Source organism: Megalobrama amblycephala, linkage group LG22 (assembly GCF_018812025.1).
Source record: "Megalobrama amblycephala isolate DHTTF-2021 linkage group LG22, ASM1881202v1, whole genome shotgun sequence".
Taxonomy (NCBI): domain Eukaryota; kingdom Metazoa; phylum Chordata; class Actinopteri; order Cypriniformes; family Xenocyprididae; genus Megalobrama; species Megalobrama amblycephala.
Window position 1 is genome coordinate 4,825,193 of NC_063065.1, and position 20,744 is coordinate 4,845,936.

A 20,744-nucleotide genomic window follows, 5' to 3' on the forward strand; every position below is an offset into this window, starting at 1 on the left:
AATGTTTGTAAAGCTTATGTCAATTTTACGGGCTGCGAGAATGAAAGGCCGCTGACAATTAATTGTCTGACGGGTTAAGATAATTTCATTACAGAGCATGTAGTTCACACACATGCTGATCCCTGAGAAACATACGACACTGAGTGACAGACATGTTATTTGGACACATAATAAATTGCAGTGGTTTCAGGAGCTAGTCGTATTAGGGATTTTCACAATCAGTTTTTCAGGTTTGAAGTTTTATTTTAGTGTTGTTAGAATCTAAAAGTCTTATTTTTTTAGTAAATGGAGATGCAAAGATATATAATATATATGTACTGACATGTTGAATGAGAACTGAATCTATCCTAATAATTTAAAGTTGGAAACTGCAGGGCAAACTTGAAAGCATATTACTGGAAAGAAAAAAATAGCACGGATTACCCGCAGAAAGAGAGCGTGGAAAAGACAGAAAGAGAGCGAGCGAGACAGAAAGAGGCTGTGGGCTTGTCAGATAAAGGGAGAGTGTTTGGGAAATGGGCTGCAGACTAAGAGGGTTCGAGCGCCTCTTTATGAGCCGGGGAAAAAAATCAAGATTATGCGTATGGGAAACGGGGTGTAGTGAGTACAGTGGCCCCTGAACCCCTGGGAAACGAGCAGGGGCGGGGAGGGGGCTTATGGGTAGAGAGGGTAATTGGTGGGGGGGGTTCGGGGGTTGGCCGGTCGGCCGACTGTGTGCCAGCTCACACTGGGTGGCATCCGCACAGGCACGTTGACATCATGAGAACGTAACACCAAAGAGAACTAGAAAGAAAGACAAAGAACAAAGTGGTTTAAATGCGTTACCTCACTGTTTTAGGCAGATTTTAATTCATTTAATTTGTTTTTAATTGTATATATATATTTTATTATAAAATATTTATACTTAAATTTAATTTAAATAATACTGATTATGTATATATACAGTCAAACCAAAATTTATGACACCATCCACTGTATGAAGAATTTTTGTGTATAATATGTCACAGTTTACTTTATTTTGCTATCCTCACTTACTGTACATAAATGAACTATAGTGTCCTGCACCCACTAGTAAAAATATATCAAAAATTTAATATATATATATATATATATATATATATATAATTTTTTTTAAATTAATATATATATATATAGTTAAAAAAATAAAACATATATATATATTATTTAAATTAAAAATAAATTAAATTAATAATATATAATTAATGTAATTAATTAATTAATTATATAATAAAATATTATTTATATAATTTTAATATAAAAGAATATTATAAACAATAACATTAATAAATATTAATTTACATATGTATGTTGCATATGTTTCTAGTTATGCTCAGGTGTGAAATAATAATATTGAATTTATTTTTAATTATTATATATATATATATATATATATATATATATATATATATATATATATATATATATATATATATATATACACACACATTCCAAATATCTTAAAAATATATATTATTTAATTTATAAATACATTTAAAAATATATTAAATTAATAATATATAATAAATAATGTAATTATTTAATTAAAAATATAATATAATATTAATATAATATTTAATATAATATAATATTAAATATAATAATGTACATATTTTAATATAAAAGAATATTATAAACAGTAACATCAATAAATATTAATTTACTTTTTACTATTTTTATATTATTTTCTTATTTTATTAATATTATTATTTGTTATGTTATTGTTTATAGTGTTATTTTATTTTTATATAAACAGTAAAACATCAATATAGTATAATATAGTAGTTTTCACCATGCTTTACAGCAATCGTTCATGAATCATCCAGCTCTAATCATTTGAGCCCATAGTGACATTGAGATGAACTCGGAATGTGTGTCTGATACCACGAGCAATGGGAAAATTTGGAATGCCATGGAATATTGCAGCTGGGTATCTGCAGGAAGTACTTCACTCTTATAAACCTGCATGTAGTCTGTATATGAGAAGCGCTGCTTTAGTTTTTTTTTTTTTTTTGTAGTTTTTAATGCTCAGTTGATATGTCCCTAATAAACTTTGGCAGCCCGTGTTAGAATGTGTGTGTGTGTGTGTGTGTGTGTGTGTGTGTGTAAGTGGACGGGACAAGCCTTGTGAACGGCAGTAATTTATGAGAACTGGCTGGAGGGGGAGAGACGGAGGAAAGAAAAAAAGTGACAAAAGCGAAAGAATGTGGGACGCGTGAGAGAGGAATTTGAGCAGAGACAGAAGAACTCACTATCAAATTAATGAGTGTGTGAATTCAGACAGACAGACTGAGAACCAGAAAAAAAGGGAATGAACTTTTACCTTTCCAGAAGGAAATAATTTGTATTTAAATAGTCATTTGTTATTTAAGTGATTGTAATTGTCTTGCTAGCTTGAGCATTTTTTCATAGTTCCCATGGTCATAGAAAACCTGGAAATGTCTACTTGTTATTTTCTGCCCTAGAAAATGTCATCAGAAATGAATCAAATCTTTCATAGTCGATATATATTTTTCTAGCTATGCTCAGGTATGAAATATTTCATTGGTAAGAAACTGCTCTGTTGCTTTATAAAATAATTTTTAAAATCTTTATTCAGCAGTCGCGAGGGACGTTTGTTATCATTTCTTTCCCTCTCTCGCTCTGTCAGAAGCACCTGCTGGCTGATTTCAACCGTTCTGAAGGATTTTCAGCTCTTTAACGTGTCTGGAAAGAGGAGTTGAGGAGCGAGTAGATAAAGGAGAGGAACAACAATAACGCTGAGGAGAGGAGAAAAAACACAAAACATCAAGAGATTGAGTGAAGAGATAGAGAGAAATGACATGCTGAGCGGTTCAAGGGAACTAAAGGAAAATAACCTGAAGGAAAGTTTGAAAGTACGTGGGCAAGAGGGAGAGGAGGGGGTCCCAAAGTTTTTCCCACACTTCTGTGGTTTAATCCGTGTCATGATTAGGACAAAATTCAGACGCCCTCCTGTAGCCGCTCGACAAAGAACGGACGTTTTTCTCTCACAAACACACATGAACGAACGTGGCTCAGGGTCCGGACCTCTCCTCATGTCTTGGCTCCGTTCCTGTTCTCACAGTCCGTTTGCATGTGTTCACACATTCTGTCCATTATAACAGAGTTTTAGCAGCGGCACTGATTGTACCTCAGGGAAACATTTAAACACCCGTAACCCAGATCTGCCTCTGTCTGTCACTGATGGGTTTCGGATGCTGGGCAAAAAACTGTGGTGATTTTGCTGTGTAGTATTTGTTTTCTTTTAATGTTTGTCAGGTCACATTTCCCATCAGTGTCCATGTTTTTAGAGTACATCAGTTGGTTGATTTAAAACTCACAATGATGAGTTTAAACATGGCATGTTTCATTTGTGCACCAAACAAAATAGCAACTGTTTTCTGACAGGTTTCTTAAAGGTGCCATAGAATCAAAAATTGAATTTACCTTGGCATAGTTGAATAACAAGAGTTCAGTACATGGAAATGACATACAGTGAGTCTCAAACTCCATTGTTTCCTCCTTCTTATATAAATCTCATTTGTTTAAAAGACCTCAGAAGAACAGGTGAATCTCAACATAACACCGACTGTTACGTAACAGTCGGGATCATTAATATGTACGCCCCCAATATTTGCATATGCCAGCCCATGTTCAAGGCATTAGACAAGCAGCCAGTATTAACGTCTGGATCTGTGCACAGCTGAATCATCAGACTAGGTAAGCAAGCAAGAACAACAGCGAAAAATGGCAGATGGAGCAATAATAACTGACATGATCCATGATATTTTTAGTGATATTTGTAAATTGTCTTTCTAAATGTTTTGTTAGCATGTTGCTAATGTACTGTTAAATGTGGTTACCATCGTTTATTACTGTATTCACAGAGACAAGACTGTCGTTATTTTCATTTTTTAAACACTTGCAGTCTGTATAATTCATAAACACAACTTCATTCTTTATAAATCTCTCCAACAGTGTGTAATGTTAGCTTTAGCCACGGAGCACTATCAAACTCATTCAGAATCAAATGTAAACATCCAAATAAATACTATACTCACATGATCCAATGCATGCATGCAGCATGCATGACGAACATCTTGTAAAGATCCATTTCAGGGTTATATTAGCTGTGTGAACTTTGTTTATGCACTGTATTATAGCTGAGAGCTCAGGGGGGCAGGGAGCGCATGATTTAAAGGGGCCGCAGCCTGAATCGGTGCATAGTTAATGATGCCCCAAAATAGGCAGTTAAAAAAATGAATTAAAAAAAATCTATGGGGTATTTTGAGCTGAAACTTCACAGACACATTCAGGGGACACCTTAGACTTATATTACATCTTGTAAAAACTGGTTCTAGGGCACCTTTAAACACTAGTCCCGCTCAAATCTGACAAATGAAGGTTTGTCTGGTTAGCATTGTTACTACACCATCTAGACTGAAAGGATAGTTCACCCAAAAATGAAAATTATCCCATAATTTACTCACCCTCAAGCCATCCTAGGTGTATATGACTTTATTCTTTCAGATGAACACAGTTGGAGTTATATTAAAAAATATCCTGCTTCTTCCAAGCTTTATAATGGGAGTAAATGGTGCCTGAGATTTTGAAGCCCAAAAAAGTGCATCCATCCATCCATCCATCCATCCATCCATCCATCATAAAAGTAGTCCATACGGCTCCAGGGGGTTAATAAAGTTATAATTATGGATTTTTGTCTTAAAAAACCTATCGCTTTACTTCAGAAGGCTTTTATTAACCCCCTGGATTGCTTTTATGATGGATAAATGCACTTTTTTGGGCTTCAAAATCTCAAGCCCCATTCACTCCCATTATAAAGCTTGGAAGAGGCAGGATATCTTTTAATATAACTCCGATTGTGTTTGGCTGAAAGAAGGTAGTCATATACACCTAGGATATATTGAGGGTAGGAGTAAATTATAGGATAATTTTAATTTTTAAGTGTACTAACGTTTGAAAAACCATCTTTCTCTGTCAGTGGACAATTAAACTAGCAGTGAATTGTGATAAATCACATATATTTCATCATATTATAGTAAATTTTTTAACCAAAAAGCACTAATTTCATCTCTATGCTACAAAATAACACACTAATATCATTAATGAATTATATCAGTATGCTATGAGCTGAATTAATGAATTATGAAAAGTGTTATCTTAGAAGTATTTATATGCTATTATAGTTTTATAAATGAATTTGCTTTTATTTTTATATTTTCACTTTTCATTTTAATTATAGTTTAATTTTTTGTAATTTGTTATGTGCATTTTTTATTATTATTATTATTTTTTTTTTTTTTAGCATATGTTCAGTTTAAATTTTTATTTCCAGGTAAGTTTAGTTCTTTAACGTTTCAAATTTTCATTTATTTTTAGTTTTTCATCTAATGTTTATATTTAATGACTGATAATGGACTGAAAAAAAAAAAAAATTCTGTTGCTGGACCTTAAAAACTTCCAAAGAGTTTTGATAAATCACTATTTTTTTCATTATATTATAGTAAAGTTTTTAACCATCATCATATCACAATCATAGTAATCTCATCTTTATGCTACAAAGTAACCCTAAATTTAACTTGTTATAGTCGCTTTGGATTAAATAGGCTGCTAAATGAATAAATGTAAATGTGAAAATGGATAAGGTTTGTAACATGGACATGCGTTTTGTGTGTTTTGTTAACTCTTAATGACAGTTTTTCTGCATCTGATTTCATGTTCTGTCACTGATGTATTAGTCAGATATTTCTTATTATTTATTAAAATATTGTGGCAACAGATACAGGAGTCAAAATGGTTTCTCAGCACCCTTGTTCCTTAAAGGGACATGAAATGCTAATATGTTTTTTTGACGTTGAGTGATATTATGTTGTTGTGCATGTTGGAATACATGTGACAGTGTTGTTTTTAATATTGGGAAAGGGTAGTTTTTGAGCAAATGTCAATGGAAAAGGAGAGGGAGGATGTTTATGATTACACAATTATTAATCTATAAAACAATGCATTTATAGTCTATGAGACTGAGGTGGGAAAAAGTTCATCTAAAGGTTTAAAGGTTGAATTGGGGTACCAGAAGAAAGCTGTCTGTACACACGGTTAGTGTCATGACTTTTAGGACTATTCGAACATGCTTACTCAGATTGTTTTTCTGTGTGACTGCATGTTTAGTGTGATGTGATAATTAGGGTCATTTTGGCGGGAAATAAGAAAGACACTGCCCACCCCGACCTGAGGACCTCAGCTCTACACACTCAATCACACACTCACACTAGGGTTTCCCTCTGCATTTTAATGGGATTAGAGCCATCTGCAGACCCTTAAGGAACAAAAGTGTGTTCCTGGAGAAGTCGTGTTCTCTCGTGGGGTTGAAGTGTCATGTCAGCATACTCACACACAGCAGGGATCTAGTGCCTTTACAGGATATTCATGCTAGAACCTAAATCACGATTATTCCCAACCAGACTACTGCAGTTTAGATAAACATAATCTTTCATCGAAGTAATATTTTAATCTTGGGGTCTGTAGTAAAAGTCTCTTCTGCTCATCAAGGCTACATTTATTTGATCAAAAATACAGTAAAACATTTTGAAATATTTTCTATGTGAATATATTGTAAAATGTAATTTATTCCTGAATTTTCAGCATCATGTTTACAAGATTCTTTGATAAATAGAAAGTTCATAAGAACAGCATTTATTTGAAATAGAAATCTTTTGTAACAATATAAATGTCTGTCACTTTTGATCAGTTTAATGCATTTTATCTGAATAAAACTTTCTGCATTTTTAGATTTTCAGAAAACATCAGTTTGATTTATAAGCCGTTTTCTTCATGGGGACCAAAAAATGTCCTTACAAGGACAAGGATTTTAGATATTGCAATCTTTGTAGGGTGTAATGTGTATATCTGACACACACACGCACACACACACTGCAAAACTTTTCCAATACTATACACACATGAAAGCATTTAAAGGTGCCGTAGAATGCATTTTCAAAAGATGTAAGTAGGGCTGTCAAACGATTAATCGCGATTAATCGCATACAAAATAAAAGTTTGAGTTTGCCTAATATATGTGGGTGTACTGTGTGTAATTATTATGTATATATAAATTGTTACGTGTACTGGTGTAGAGAGACGAGGCAGATACGGATTTCCACAATTATAGACAATACTTTAATCAACACGAGCAAGGAGTAACCAAACATACACTTAACATAAACAGAGAACAGACAAGGAGTGCAGGGAGTGAGTGCATTATAAAGGGAGTGCTAACAATAGAGTCCAGGTGCAGGTGATCCGTGATGATGGGGAGATGACGAGGGAAGTGAGTGCAGGTGTGGAGAACAGGAGGATCTTGGGAAATGGAGTCCAGGGGAACAAGGGATCTGTAACAGTACTCCCCCCTCCCGGTAGGCGCGACCTCGCGCCGTAGATGGAGACACCGGGGGGGCGGGCGCCCTGGAGACCTCATGCAGGTGCAGGGAGAGGAGCGGACAGGAACGGGGGTCTCCAGGGCGGATCCATGAACCATGGCGGGTCTTGAGCCGTGGGCAGCCATGGCGGGTCTGGAGCTGTGGGCAGCCATGGCGGGTCTGGAGCCGTGGGCAGCCATGGCGGGTCAGGTGCAGCGGGCTGCCATGGAGGGTCAGGTGCAGCGGGCTGCCATGGAGGGTCAGGTGCAGCGGCTGCCATGGAGGGTCAGGTGCAGCGGGCTGCCATGGAGGGTCAGGTGCAGCGGGCTGCCATGGAGGGTCAGGTGCAGCGGGCTGCCATGGAGGGTCAGGTGCAGCAGGCTGCCATGGAGGGTCAGGAGCCCTGGTGGGCTCTGGCGCTTCCGAAACCCCGCCCAGGAGTTCCCCACCCACAGGTACCGGAACGGGTACTAGGCCCCCCCCAAAAAATACATGGGGAATTTAAGGAAAGTCTTTAAAAGTCTGAGGAAGGGATTGTTTCTGTGGGCAGGAGTGGGCTTTAGGGCGGTGGAGCATGGAGCTGAGGGCTCGGCGGCGGTTGGAGAGGCTGGCTCGGCGGCGGCTGGAGCTGAGGGCTCGGCGGCGGCTGGAGCTGAGGGCTCGGCGGCGGCTGGAGCTGAGGGCTCGGCGGCGGCTGGAGCTGAGGGCTCGGCGGCGGCTGGAGCTGAGGGCTCGGCGGCGGCTGGAGCTGAGGGCTCGGCGGCGGCTGGAGCTGAGGGCCTGGCGGCGGCTGGAGCTGAGGGCTCGGCGGCGGCTGGAGCTGAGGGCTCGGCGGCGGCTGGAGCTGAGGGCTCGGCGGCGGAGACTGGAGATACTGGCTCGGCGGCGGAGACTGGCGCTGCTTGCTCGGCGGCGGAGACTGGAGAACTTGGCTCGGCGGAGATTGGAGAACTTGGCTCGGCGGAGACTGGAGAACTTGGCTCGGCGGAGACTGGAGAACTTGGCTCGGCCCAGAAGTCTATCAGCCAGGCCGCATCACTGGGCGGCTTGTGTGAGGCTGGCAGAGGTTTGTAATCCATTCCCTCATACACAATTAGAATCCCCGTAGGGACGGGAGCGGGCTCTGGAGAGACTGGAGCGGGCTCTGGAGATACTGGAGCGGGCTGTGGAGACACTGGAGCGGGCCCTGGAGACACTGGAGCGGGCTCTGGAGACACTGGAGCGGGCTCTGGAGACACTGGAGCGGGCTCTGGAGACACTGGAGCGGGCCCTGGGGATACTGGAGCGGGCTCTGGAGACACTGGAGCGGGCTCTGGAGACACTGGAGCGGGCTCTGAGGATACTGGAGCGGGCTCTGGAGATACTAGCGCGGCTTGCTTCCTCCTCCTCCGTTTACAGGACCCAGTTGAGGAGTGTGGGTTCAGCGTGGGACAGACAGGGAGTTTGCTGGAGGGGTATGCGGAGGAAGACGGAGGTTGACTGACTGGCCCGGCCAACCGTGTTTCCAGATGGACTGGAGACATACACTGATCCCGAACCGTGTCCACGAAGAATTTGGAGCCATTTAACCACAAAATTAAATTGATAGTTTCGCTTAAGGAGAAACGATAAACAGGTTCATCAAAACGGATAGTGTTGTCGTCCAGTCCATCCAGAAACAGGGCGATCAACTGAGCGTCAGGCCAGTTAGTCAAATAAGCGAGCTCAACGAACTCCTCCACATACCTCTCCAGCGAACGACCCACCTGTAAGAGCCCGATGAGCCGATCGCCCGTTGTCAGGTGGGAGAGAGGCATAGGAGGAGCAGGAGCAGGAGCCAGGGAGCTGGTGGAAGTCTCCATATCACTGTGGAAATCCAGCATTTTAAGGTCCGTTCTTCTGTTACGTGTACTGGTGTAGAGAGACGAGGCAGATACGGATTTCCACAATTATAGACAATACTTTAATCAACACGAGCAAGGAGTAACCAAACATACACTTAACATAAACAGAGAACAGACAAGGAGTGCAGGGAGTGAGTGCATTATAAAGGGAGTGCTAACAATAGAGTCCAGGTGCAGGTGATCCGTGATGATGGGGAGATGACGAGGGAAGTGAGTGCAGGTGTGGAGAACAGGAGGATCTTGGGAAATGGAGTCCAGGGGAACAAGGGATCTGTAACATAAATACACACAAATTAATGTATATATTTAAGAGAAATATGTTATTTATGTACAAAATATTTTTATGTATATATAATATAAATTCTATAAAAATATAAATAAATACATATACTTGTAAATATTTCTCAAATATATACATGAATGTGTTTGTATTTATATATACATAATAATTACACACAGTACACCCACATATATTAGGCAAACTCAGACTTTTATTTTGTATGTGATTAATCGCGATTAATCGTTTGACAGCCTTAAATATAAGTCTAAGGTGTCCCCCTGAATGTTTCAGCTCAAAATACCCCATGGATTTTTTTTATTCATTTTTTTTAACTGCCTATTTTGGGGCATCATTAAATATGCGCCGATTCAGGCTGAGGCCCCTTTAAATCTCGTGCTCCCCGCCCCCGGAGCTCGCGCTTGCCTTAAACAGCATAAACAAAGTTCACACAGCTAATATAACCCTCAAAATGGATCTTTACAAAGTGTTCGTCATGCAGCATGTCTAAGTATGATATTTATTTGGATGTTTACATTTGATTCTGAATGAGTTTGAGGCTATGCTCCGTGGCTAAAGCTAACATTACACACTGATGGAGAGATTTTGTGTTTAGTTGTGTTTATGAATTATACAGACTGCAAATGTTTAAAAAATAAAAATAATGACAGTCTTATCTCCGTGAATACAGTAAGAAACGATGGTAACCACATTTAACAGTACATCAGCAACATGCTAATGAAACATTTAGAAAGACAATTTACAAATATCACTAAAAATATCATGTAATCATGGATCATGTCAGTTATTATTGCTCCATCTGCCATTTTTCGCTGTTGTTCTTGCTTGCTTACCTAGTCTGATGATTCAGCTGTGCACAGATCCAGACGTTAATATTGCATGCCCTTGTCTAATGCCTTGATCATGGGCTGGCATATGCAAATATTGGGGGCGTACATATTAATGATCCCGACTGTTACGTAACAGTCGGTGTTATGTTGAGATTCGCCTGTTCTTCAGAGGTCTTTTAAACAAATGAGATTTACACAAGAAGGAGGAAACAATGGAGTTTGAGACTCACTGTATGTCATTTCCATGTACTGAACTCTTGTTATTTAACTATGCCGAGGTAAATTCAATTTTCCATTCTACGGCACCTTTAAGTCATGCAGAAATATACAATATAGCATAAAACTATGATGTGAAACAGCCTATTAACTCAGCACATTATATAAATAAATTAAATATAAATAGTTATATAAATATATTTCTAAAGAAACATATTTCTGTGATGGTAGGTTTATGGTTAGGGGACAGAATATACAGTTTGTACAGTATAAAAATCACTGTCTATGGAATGTCCCCATAAAACTTGGACACCCAACGTGTGTGTGTGTGTCTGTAGATATAAATGAACACAATCCAGGTCAGAGAGCTCCTGTCTGCGGGTTGGGCCACACTCATTTCCTGTTCTATCTCTGGAGCTCTTGAAAGGCCAAACACACACACACACTGTACACCTGAACACACACACTCACACTCACACACCCTAGACAGCTCACCAACACCCTTCCTCATTTTCCTGTTATTCACCTTGCAACTACAGTATAAGGTTATACATATGCTAATAATAATAATAATAATAAAGTGAAACATGGTCAGTATGACAGCAGCCCCGACTTTTATCCTGACAAACATCCTTTCATAGTTACACTACCATCAAACGTTTATTAATAAACTAAATTAATAGTTTTATTCAGCAAAGATGCATTTAATTGATCAGCAAAGACATTTATGTTACAAAAAAATCTATTTCAAATAAATGCTGTTCTTTGGAACTTTCTTTTCATCAAAGAATCCTGAAAAAAAAAAAAAAAAAAAAAAAAAAAATAATAATAATATATATATATATATATATATATATATATATATATATATTTATTATTTTTTTTTTTCAACATTGATAATATTATAAAATTTTTCTTGAGCAGCAAATCAGCATATTAGAATGATTTCTGAAGGATCATGTGACACTGAAGACTGGAGTAATGATGCTGAAAATTCACAGGAATAAAACACATTTTACAATATATTAAAATTTATTTGAGTTATTTTAAATTGTAATAATATTTCACAATATTACTGTTTTTACTGTATTTTTATCAAATAAATACAAGCTAAAAGTATGTAGTTTAACACTTTTATTTCAAGTAATTTTCTGTTTAGTATTAGAAAATACTGTGATATTTCTTAACTATACAACCTTCATCAAACTCAGTAATTCAGAAATCAGACAAACACAAATTCGATATGATTTTGTTCTTTATAATTGTATATTTTTTTAACCAAACTTTCATACAAACTCTACAATGTTAACAGAATATTTCCAGTTTTAAAACTCTAAAACATCTTATATACATTGATATCCACATAAACACACATATACATTTATTTTACACACAGCAGTCACATTGGTTTTAAAGACACTAACAACAAACACAGGCAGCATAAAATATGGCAGCTTCGCATGTCGGTTCGCTCTCCACGTTTGGTTCATCCATTCGTTTGTTTAGTGCACATACATCGCTGACAGTGAATGGATATGAAGCACAAAATAAAGACAAAAGCGATAGCAGATAACCAGAATGAGACACAGGACAGTGCTTGCAGTCCAGCCTGAGACCAGCAGTCAATGTTTTGGTACACAAGTCCACAATTTAAGCTTTACAAAGCGTTTGAGAGCAAGACAGGCAGAGTTATTTCAGACGTTAAGCTTTAAAGTTAAATTATCTTTATAGATTATATCATAAGTACATATATTTGAACTACAAATAAAATCCAGATTTGTGTGCATACCCTGTTAATGTGCGTTCACACTGACAACAGTTCGATCGTGAGAAGTTGTTCCGATTAGAATACAGTATCACATGACCTTCAATCGTGCCACTGCTCATTTGCATAAAGTTAAACTGCTCAACTTTGTCCAAATGCAAACAGTCTGCAAAAGTCGCCACCTGAAAATGCTGAAATGAATGACGTTCGGTTGCACATCGTTGTCGGTGTGAACGCACCTTTGTTTTTTTTGTAACAGAAGATTTTTTTTGTGCTTCTCAGTATATCTCAAGCTAGCACAACCCGAAATGCTATCAGCTTGATAACATTAGCAACATCAAAGCAAACTAGTGGTGACGTTAACCATGAGGTAATCAGCACATGCTATCTGTAGACATAGAATAATTAATAGACTATTGCTATCGGATCCGTTTTCATTACTTCATGTTAGCTGCATGCTATTCTCAGCCTGTTAGCATATAAACCATAGCTGATTTCATATCATAGAAATATATTTATATAAAACATCTTTTCCTATGCTACATATAGATGCGTTTTGGTTCTCAGTGCTTGCAGCATCCAGGTATCGCCATTTCCCTTCCTTTCACCAGTGCAAATTTAGAAAATAGATGCTTTTTTTATAATTTTAGAAAAAATATATACTCTCAATACAAAAACAGAGTGTTTAAAATCTTTAAAAACTTTTTCATAATTCATATAAAGGATGACAAATCAATAGGGTTTTTCGGTGGCGCCAAATACTGCAAAAGACGACTGCGCTACATGCATTGCGTACAGCTTATTTACCAACTCAGCCCACAAGGTGTGAACAGAGTTTGCCCCAAAATCATGAGGACTTTGGATATTTCAGTGATATGATGTTCATATCAAAGTGTCCAAAGACACAATTTCCTGAGTTTAAAAAAAAAGAGGCCCAGTTTTCAGGAGCCTGAATTCAGGGTGGAATCAGACACCCCAAATGACTTATTCAGACACCCATCTTGATCCAGTGAACTTCACTGAGAATTCCTCGTTGGTTGTTTCTGTATCCCAGTGTCTTTTCCTCTGTTCTCCCAAACTTTTTTCTTTCTTTCGTTCAGGAGTTTCATCCCAGACCCTGCGAATCAGAATCAAGGGTCCGTCAAGTTTCGCCCGGACGTGATCGTGCTTCTTCCGTCAGTCGTTCACCAGAGTGCAGGGGATCATTAGGGATTGTTTGGCCTGCTCGTATGCCTTCAGGAAGTCTTTATAGCGTGGAGCGCAGCCGAGCCACGCCTCACCAAAGTGCACACGCCCGGTAAACAGGAAGCTCCCAGCGCCGGGCCGAACGCCGCACTGCAGAGGTGTACGGATCTCCCCAGACCGCGTCAGACGCCCGGACTCAGGGAACAACGCGTACTTTTGCCGGTAAACTCGCGTAGCACTCACTTTGATCACTGCCGCTTTCAAATTTGAGTCCGTCTCCACTGAACGGATGTTCCCTCGGACCACTAAAAACACAGAAAGCTCCATTAGTATGGACAGATTGATGATAAAGCTTACATATTTCTAATTAACATCACTTCTAAACCAGAAATTAAAGCTGGATGGGTTAAATTAACCAACTGGACTCGATTGGGTTTGGTGTGAATAAATCAGAAAGTTTGCAAGGAGTAACCTGTTGTGAAGCAAACTAAAACTGAAACCATGAAAACATTTGTTGCTTGAAATAAAATAAACTTTAACTGAAATAAAAAAAAAAAAACTAAAAAAAAAACTACTAACCGATACTGTATATATATATATATATATATAGTACCGGTCAAAAGTTTGGAAACATTACTAATTTTAATGTTATTGCAAGAAGTCTCTTATGCTCATCATACCTGCATTTATTTGATAAAAAATACAGAAAAATCAGTAATATTCTGAAATATTATTACAATGTAAAATAACTGTTTTCTATTTTAATATACTTTAAAATATAATTTATTTTTTTGATGCAAAGCTGATTTTTTATCTGCCATTACTCCAGTTTCGGTGTCACATGATCCTTCAGAATTCATTTGATTTATTATCAGTGTTGGAAATATTACTGTTTTTTCTGTATTTTTGATCAAATAAATGCAGGCTTGATGAGACTTGTTTCAAAAACATTACAAATAGTAATGTTTTCAAACTTTTGACCGGTACTATATATATATATAAAACTAGATATATATATAAACTAAAACTGAAATAAAATTAATAAAAAAAATAAAAAAATAAAAAAGACTTTAACATTTCACTTGAAATTAAAAATTAAAATTAAAAAATAATAATAATTCAAAATATTAATAAAAACCATAATAGTATCTCAATGATGCTAAAATGTCAGACCCCTACTTGGGTTTGAACCTGTGACCTTTAGGGTTGCCAGTCCAGATCTTTAACTAAACCACCAGAAAGTCTGGCGTAGAGTTTTAAGATCTGGATTGGTAGCTGAAGGTTGAAGGTTTGAGGTTTTTGCTATCCATTCTTAGTGGAAATGTCCTGTTGATTGCTTTTAATAAAGAAACTTTTATCCTCAAAAGCGAAAAACTAAATTCAAATACTCACCAAAGTCACTAGTACACACAGCCATCAGAATCTCGGTGTTATTGCACGGCCTGCAGGCTCCTGAGAGAGAAAGAGAAGAAGAATGAGACACGAGTCAAGATGAGGTGTAGCGCGCAGCTGCTTCTTTACGGCTCTTCGGTGGAGGTGTGATGGATTTGAATGACCTTCTGATAGGTGTGAGCCATCTCAGCTGATCAAAGCTCATGAGAGAGGTGTGTAATGTATCTCCTCTTTCTGCATCCTAACACTTCCCTCTTCCTCTCTATTGTTCCTTTGCCTGATCTATATGGGCTAGTAAAGTGAGCAGCTGATCTTATAAAACCCACCCACTCAGAAACTATAGTTTCTAGTCAAAATACCAGACTTTGAGTCAAGGTAGATGGCTTAATTCATTTGAAACGAATGAAAATGATGCTTTGATGGCTGTGCTAATCTGAATTTCCTCAACTTTTTGTTTAATTTTTGCTTCAACTTCATATTTGTCAACATTGAAACTTCTACATTAACACAAAAAATGGTAACACTTTAGGGTCCAATTCTCACTATTAACTAATTAGTCTCTTATTAGCATGCATATTACTAGGATATTGACTGTTTAAAAGCACATATTAATGCCTTATTCTGCATGATCATATTCTACATTCCTTAATCCTTCCCAATACCTAAACTTAACAACCTTACTAACTATTAATAAGCAGTAATTAGGAGTTTATTGAGGCAAAAGTCGTAGTTAATAGTGAGAATTAGACCCTAAACTAAAGTGTGACCCAAAAAATATTTAGAAAAATGTCAATTTAATGTATTGATGCAATGAAATGTAATATAAATTTAAATATACAAGATTCAAAAAGTGTTCCAAAATTAAAAATCACTGCAAATTAATATGTGTTAAGTAACACATTCTTGAATCTGTGTTTTTTTGTATCATTGAGATACTAGTTTTTATTAATATTTTGAATGGGTTTTTTTTTTTTTTGTATATTTTCCATGTTAATTTTATTTAATTTTTTTGTTGTTGTAATTTTATGGTGTATTTTTATAATATTTATTACTTTTTGTAATGTCTATATAGTTTATATTCCTTGGGTTTTTATTTCTATATTTTCATGTTAATTTTAGTTTATTATTTTTGAAATTTTATGGTGTATTTTTGTCATTTTTATTAGTTTTTTTAATGCCTATATAGTTTATATTCCTTTTTATGACAGTTTTAGTTATTTTACTACATTAAATTAAACAAAATGAATATGAAAAATGTTTCCAACAAGCTGAAATAACTATATATATATATATATATATATATATATATATATATATATATAGAGAGAGAGAGAGAGAGAGAGAGAGAGAGAGAGAGAGAGAGAGAAATTATTAGCACTGGCTGACAACATTTTCTCTACTCAACATCCATTCTGCACTCCAGATATTGGCCGTATCGGTTGAGCACTACTTAAAGTTGAGCACTACCTAAATTCATCATTATTAAAAGTTGAAATGAATGCAGCTCAAGCTTTTTTCTGCAGGCCGCACAGCTACACATGTGCACTTTCAAACGGAGCAACAGGTGTCTGTGTGGGTGTGAGAGAGAAAGTTGTTGGCCCTTTAAAACTTTAAACGTCCTTCCCTGTCTCCTCTCTGCTCCCAAAACTCTGAACAAAAGATCCGCTTTTCAGTTGCGTGGTTTCCCCCCCAACCCCCCGTTACCACGGCGACTGTGCTCTCATGCAATTCTCTGAAATGGCTCGCTATGGAGATAACCCCCCTCCATACTAAGCTTTTGTCTTTCTCTCCCTCCCCCTCCCCTGTCGTCTTTTCCGCTCTTCGAATCCGAACGCTCCCTCCCCCATTTCTCACAACTGGCTGGAAGGAGCTGCCCAGCTGAGATGAGCTAAACGTTACTTTTAAATAACTGCAATGCTACAATTACAGGTTGAGAAGTAAAAGTGACGAATTAGTGCTTTTCAAGAAGAAAGTTGTGGGATTCTTCACATGCTGGATCTGCTCTAAAATGCATTGCTCTAAAGTTCAAGTCTCGTTAAAGTTTGAATGAATGCTCTGTTCGTGATCCTCGTTCTGCACCCCCATCCTCCCAAAGGTCAAAGGGCAGCTCAAACTCAACCTAATTTTGGAGAACTTCATCTCCAACCTTGCATAGTTTCATAGTGTTTGAGTGGGTTTTTCTGCAGAAACATTTAATGCTCAGTAGATGAACTGAGGAGATGGTAGTAATAGATACACATAAAAGCCAATTTCTGAGACACTGTTAATAAAATAACACCATCCCAGAAATATATTAAATATACTCTTACAGTTATTATTAAAATTTTAGTTTTTTATATAGATATTTTCATTTTCATTTTATTTAGTTTTAGTAATTTTGTATGTTTTTGTCATTTTCTATATATTTTTTTAAATGTCTATTTAGTTTTTATTAATTTTGTTTCAGTTTTATTTATTTTAGCACTTTAAGTTAAATGAAAATAGTTTAAATAAATTAAGTTTTTGTTAATATATATATTTTATTTCAAATAAAAAATATATATTTTTAAGATTTTAGTTTTAGTTGACATTAATAACCCTGGTTTTAGATTAGATATTTTGGGCCAAAACAGAATTATAAATCTTAGTTTCCAGATATAAATTCCAAAATTTACTAACATTCTCTGAATTTTGAGTAAGTGTTGTGTATAAATGTTTTTTGTTCTTTTCATTGTTGCATTATATATAGACAGACAGATAGATAGATAGATAGATAGATAGATAGATATTGCATTATATATATCACTACTGCATCTTCTAGAATATTCACCTTCACTGCCAATTGGATCCGTGTTGACTAACGGCTGCACCATCCAATCCCCTCTCAGCTCGTAGCGAAACGCTGCGATGCGTCTGCTGATGTCTTGATGTGGTGTTGCTTGCAGGAAGAGGGCTGTTCGTTCTCCGGGCATGGCACTGAAGCAGCGCACATGGGCTGGGCCGGGCGTCTCGGATGTCTCGTCTCCCACCAGAAGCTCCAGGACCCCGTCTCGCTCCAGGTAGAGCTGAGCTCCTCCCCAGTGCGGATCCGGCTTGATGCAGGCCGACACCGGGCTCCTGCTGGACTCGCCTGGAACCATGGCGCTCCACGGCAGTCGGGGCGACAGGGTGAGACGCAGCGCTCCAGCGGGGTACAGCCACTCCACCGAGCCCTCCGCACACCTCAACCAAACCTGCTCCACGTTCTTCACCGCCTGAGAGAGACCACTGCAGAGATGGAAACAAGTCATTAATGATATCGCCTGATATTTTTCCTGTTTAATACTTGTGCCTAACCACAAGCAGATCAACTTACAATTTGTCACTGACTTTTGTGCACATGACAAATAAACTTGAAACTTGAAACTTGAATTTGTCCAGTGGGTATTAAAGTTGCAGGGAAAGTTCAACGCCCCCTACTGGTTGCTTTAACTGCAGTCATTTAAACTTGCCGCACTAATACAAACAGCCACTGCATCACTCATATCACATTTCCTATTAAAGTTTTTTATTTCTTCCTTATATTTTATAAACTAAGTGCTTAATTTACCCTTTTTGCGCAAATTTACCCTTGCCATTTGCACAAAATGCTCATCCAAACTTGACTATATCACAAACTATCCTTAGATAGATAGATAGATATGCACGCAATTCAGGCACATACAATACGATGAGTATTGCACTTAGGCACCTACTTTATAATTTTTTTTTTACTATTATACAAAATATTTTACTAATGATATTATATTATAATATTATAGTATAATTATAAGAAGTATAGTATAATTTGCATACTTTTTGCACACTTAAAATTGCACAGAAATCATGTAATATAGCAGGAAAAATCAATGCATTTTAGGACAAAATGTAAAAAAAAAATACATACGCACTAAATGAAAAACCAACATAAAGCATTCAACTCTGTGTTGTTGATATTTACCTTCCCCTCCAGCTACACTGGTCTTCTGAGTAATTTGCCATCGTGAAGCCGGTCAGAAATGAAATCCAAAGCGCAAAATTCCTCAACAAGCCCCAAACCTCCATCACTGCGCAGAGAGACGCTGCGGGTATCCAGAGGCGCGTGCGTAAAGTCCTTCTCTTCGCTGCTTTTCCAAACGTATATTTAAACAAAACGACACACTACTAATTCCATACTGTTGTCTGATCTAAAAGACTGATCTGTCTAAACTTAACTTTCCCTCTCTTTCTGCAGATCAGTCCGTATCTCTCGAGCAGTGTGACTGACACCGCGCGCGCAGCTGCTGCTGACTGACTGACTGGAGTTCCAGCGCAAGAGTTTCAGAACTGGACTAAACTTTAAACCCCGCCCACCTCAGGAGGCGTGGCTTCACCACAGTTAAAGTCCAATGAATGGCATCTCGTCTATTCACACTGGGTGAAGGATTACGACGGAAGAATATTTAATTAGCCTCTTCTGAATGTATGTGAAGGATTTTGAAACATAACACGCGGTTGGCAGTAGCGCCGAATCATTTTAGCGAATCAATTGGTTCGATGAACCGATTCAATGATTCACTGATACTTTTTTTGTCATGTCCCTGAATACGTAATTTAATTGGGATAGTTCACACAAAAATGACAATTCTGTCTTCATCTCTGAAGTTGTTCCAAACCTGTATGAATTTCATTCTTCTGTTGAACACAAAAGATGACTTTGAAGAATGTCAGTAACCAATTTCTGTGATTAATTTATATAATATTTTTCTCTATACTATGGAAGTCAGTGGGGCCCATTAACTGTTTGGTTACCCATACAGGTTTGGAACAACTTGAGAGTGAGTGAATGATGCCAGAATTTTCATTTTTGGGTGAACTATCCCTTTAAGAGTTTCATTTTTATCACTGTTTTTAAATTAGTTTATATACACTCTAAAAAGTGTTTGGTTAAAAACAACCCAAGTTGGGTTAAAAATGGACAAACCCAGCGATTGGGTTGTTTTAACCCAGTGAATGAGTTGTGTAACTCAACTAGTGTATAAAAAATACTGTATTGCTTGCTTAAAATGGACACAAAATGAACACAAATGAACATAAAATATAGTTAATGTTTAATAAATGAACATTTATTAAGTTTAATGAATAATAATTATTACACTGCTTAATAATAAATGTTCATCTTTTGATTAGTATTGCTGCCTCTAGTAATTATGTGTCTGATTTTTAATTTCCAACCTATTTTGGGTTCATTTTAAGCCAGCTATATAGTCATTTTTAAACAATAGTTGGGTTAAATAAAACTGTCCAGCAGGTTAGGCAAACATTTAACCCAACTGCTGGGTTAAAACAACCCAATCACTGGGTTTGTCCATTTTCAAACCAACTTGAGTTGTTTTTAAGCCAGCATTTTTGAGAGTGTCGATTGCAATTAATTTGTGTTGTTTACTGTTTCAAAATAATATTATCGTTAACATTTTCCCAGTATGATTAATATTATAAGGTTCATATCATACAGTGCATTTTTGCCCCATATATTGAATTTTGTTGTCATTTTAATTGCTTTCTACTAGGCTGCATCACACAGTGAAAGCGTTTACTCGTTAAAACGGTAATTACAATATACGACAATTTTCTTTTTTCCCAAACCAGGTCCATTTGTACGGTGTTTCTCCATAGTCGTTGTGTCTTCTAGGACACTTTCCAGTTTTATTAAAGTCACCATGAAATCAAATTTGATAATTCTTG

At 37.2% G+C, this 20,744-nt stretch overlaps 2 protein-coding genes across 4 annotated transcripts in view; one reads left to right on the forward strand and one right to left on the reverse strand.

Annotated features, from left to right (window-relative positions):
* The window catches only part of ccdc78 (coiled-coil domain containing 78), a 29,156-nt gene extending 15,475 nt beyond the window's left edge, over window positions 1–13,681 (forward strand). The window contains exon 15 of one of the 3 annotated variants that reach the window (XM_048175369.1): window positions 2,669–2,804. In XM_048175369.1, coding sequence (XP_048031326.1) covers window positions 2,669–2,741 — 73 coding nt within the window. In that variant the 3' untranslated portion in view covers window positions 2,742–2,804. Of the gene's footprint in view, window positions 1–2,668; window positions 2,805–13,546 lie in introns of those variants that run through there. The other 2 variants (XM_048175367.1, XM_048175368.1) reach the window with 2 other exon arrangements.
* metrn (meteorin, glial cell differentiation regulator) lies at window positions 2,034–19,327 on the reverse strand. Its single transcript, XM_048175370.1, has 5 exons — window positions 18,982–19,327; window positions 17,833–18,269; window positions 15,024–15,083; window positions 13,547–13,936; window positions 2,034–2,882 (listed from the first exon to the last, which is right to left on the reverse strand). The coding sequence occupies exons 1-4, from the start codon at window positions 19,083–19,085 to the stop codon at window positions 13,623–13,625; spliced, it is 915 nt and encodes a 304-aa protein (XP_048031327.1). The 5' UTR covers window positions 19,086–19,327; the 3' UTR covers window positions 2,034–2,882; window positions 13,547–13,622.
* Between the last annotated feature and the right edge of the window lie 1,417 nt (window positions 19,328–20,744).

Bases quoted from the DNA above. Each gene is read 5' to 3' on its own strand.
- metrn (XM_048175370.1), bottom strand. From the start codon at position 19,085: ATGGAGGTTTGGGGCTTGTTGAGGAATTTTGCGCTTTGGATTTCATTT. The intron at 18,270-18,981 runs GTAAATATCAAC...CCATCTCTGCAG, and splicing joins CAGTGTAGCTGGAGGGGAAG to TGGTCTCTCTCAGGCGGTGA. The intron at 15,084-17,832 runs GTGAATATTCTA...TTTCTCTCTCAG, and splicing joins GGATCCAATTGGCAGTGAAG to GAGCCTGCAGGCCGTGCAAT.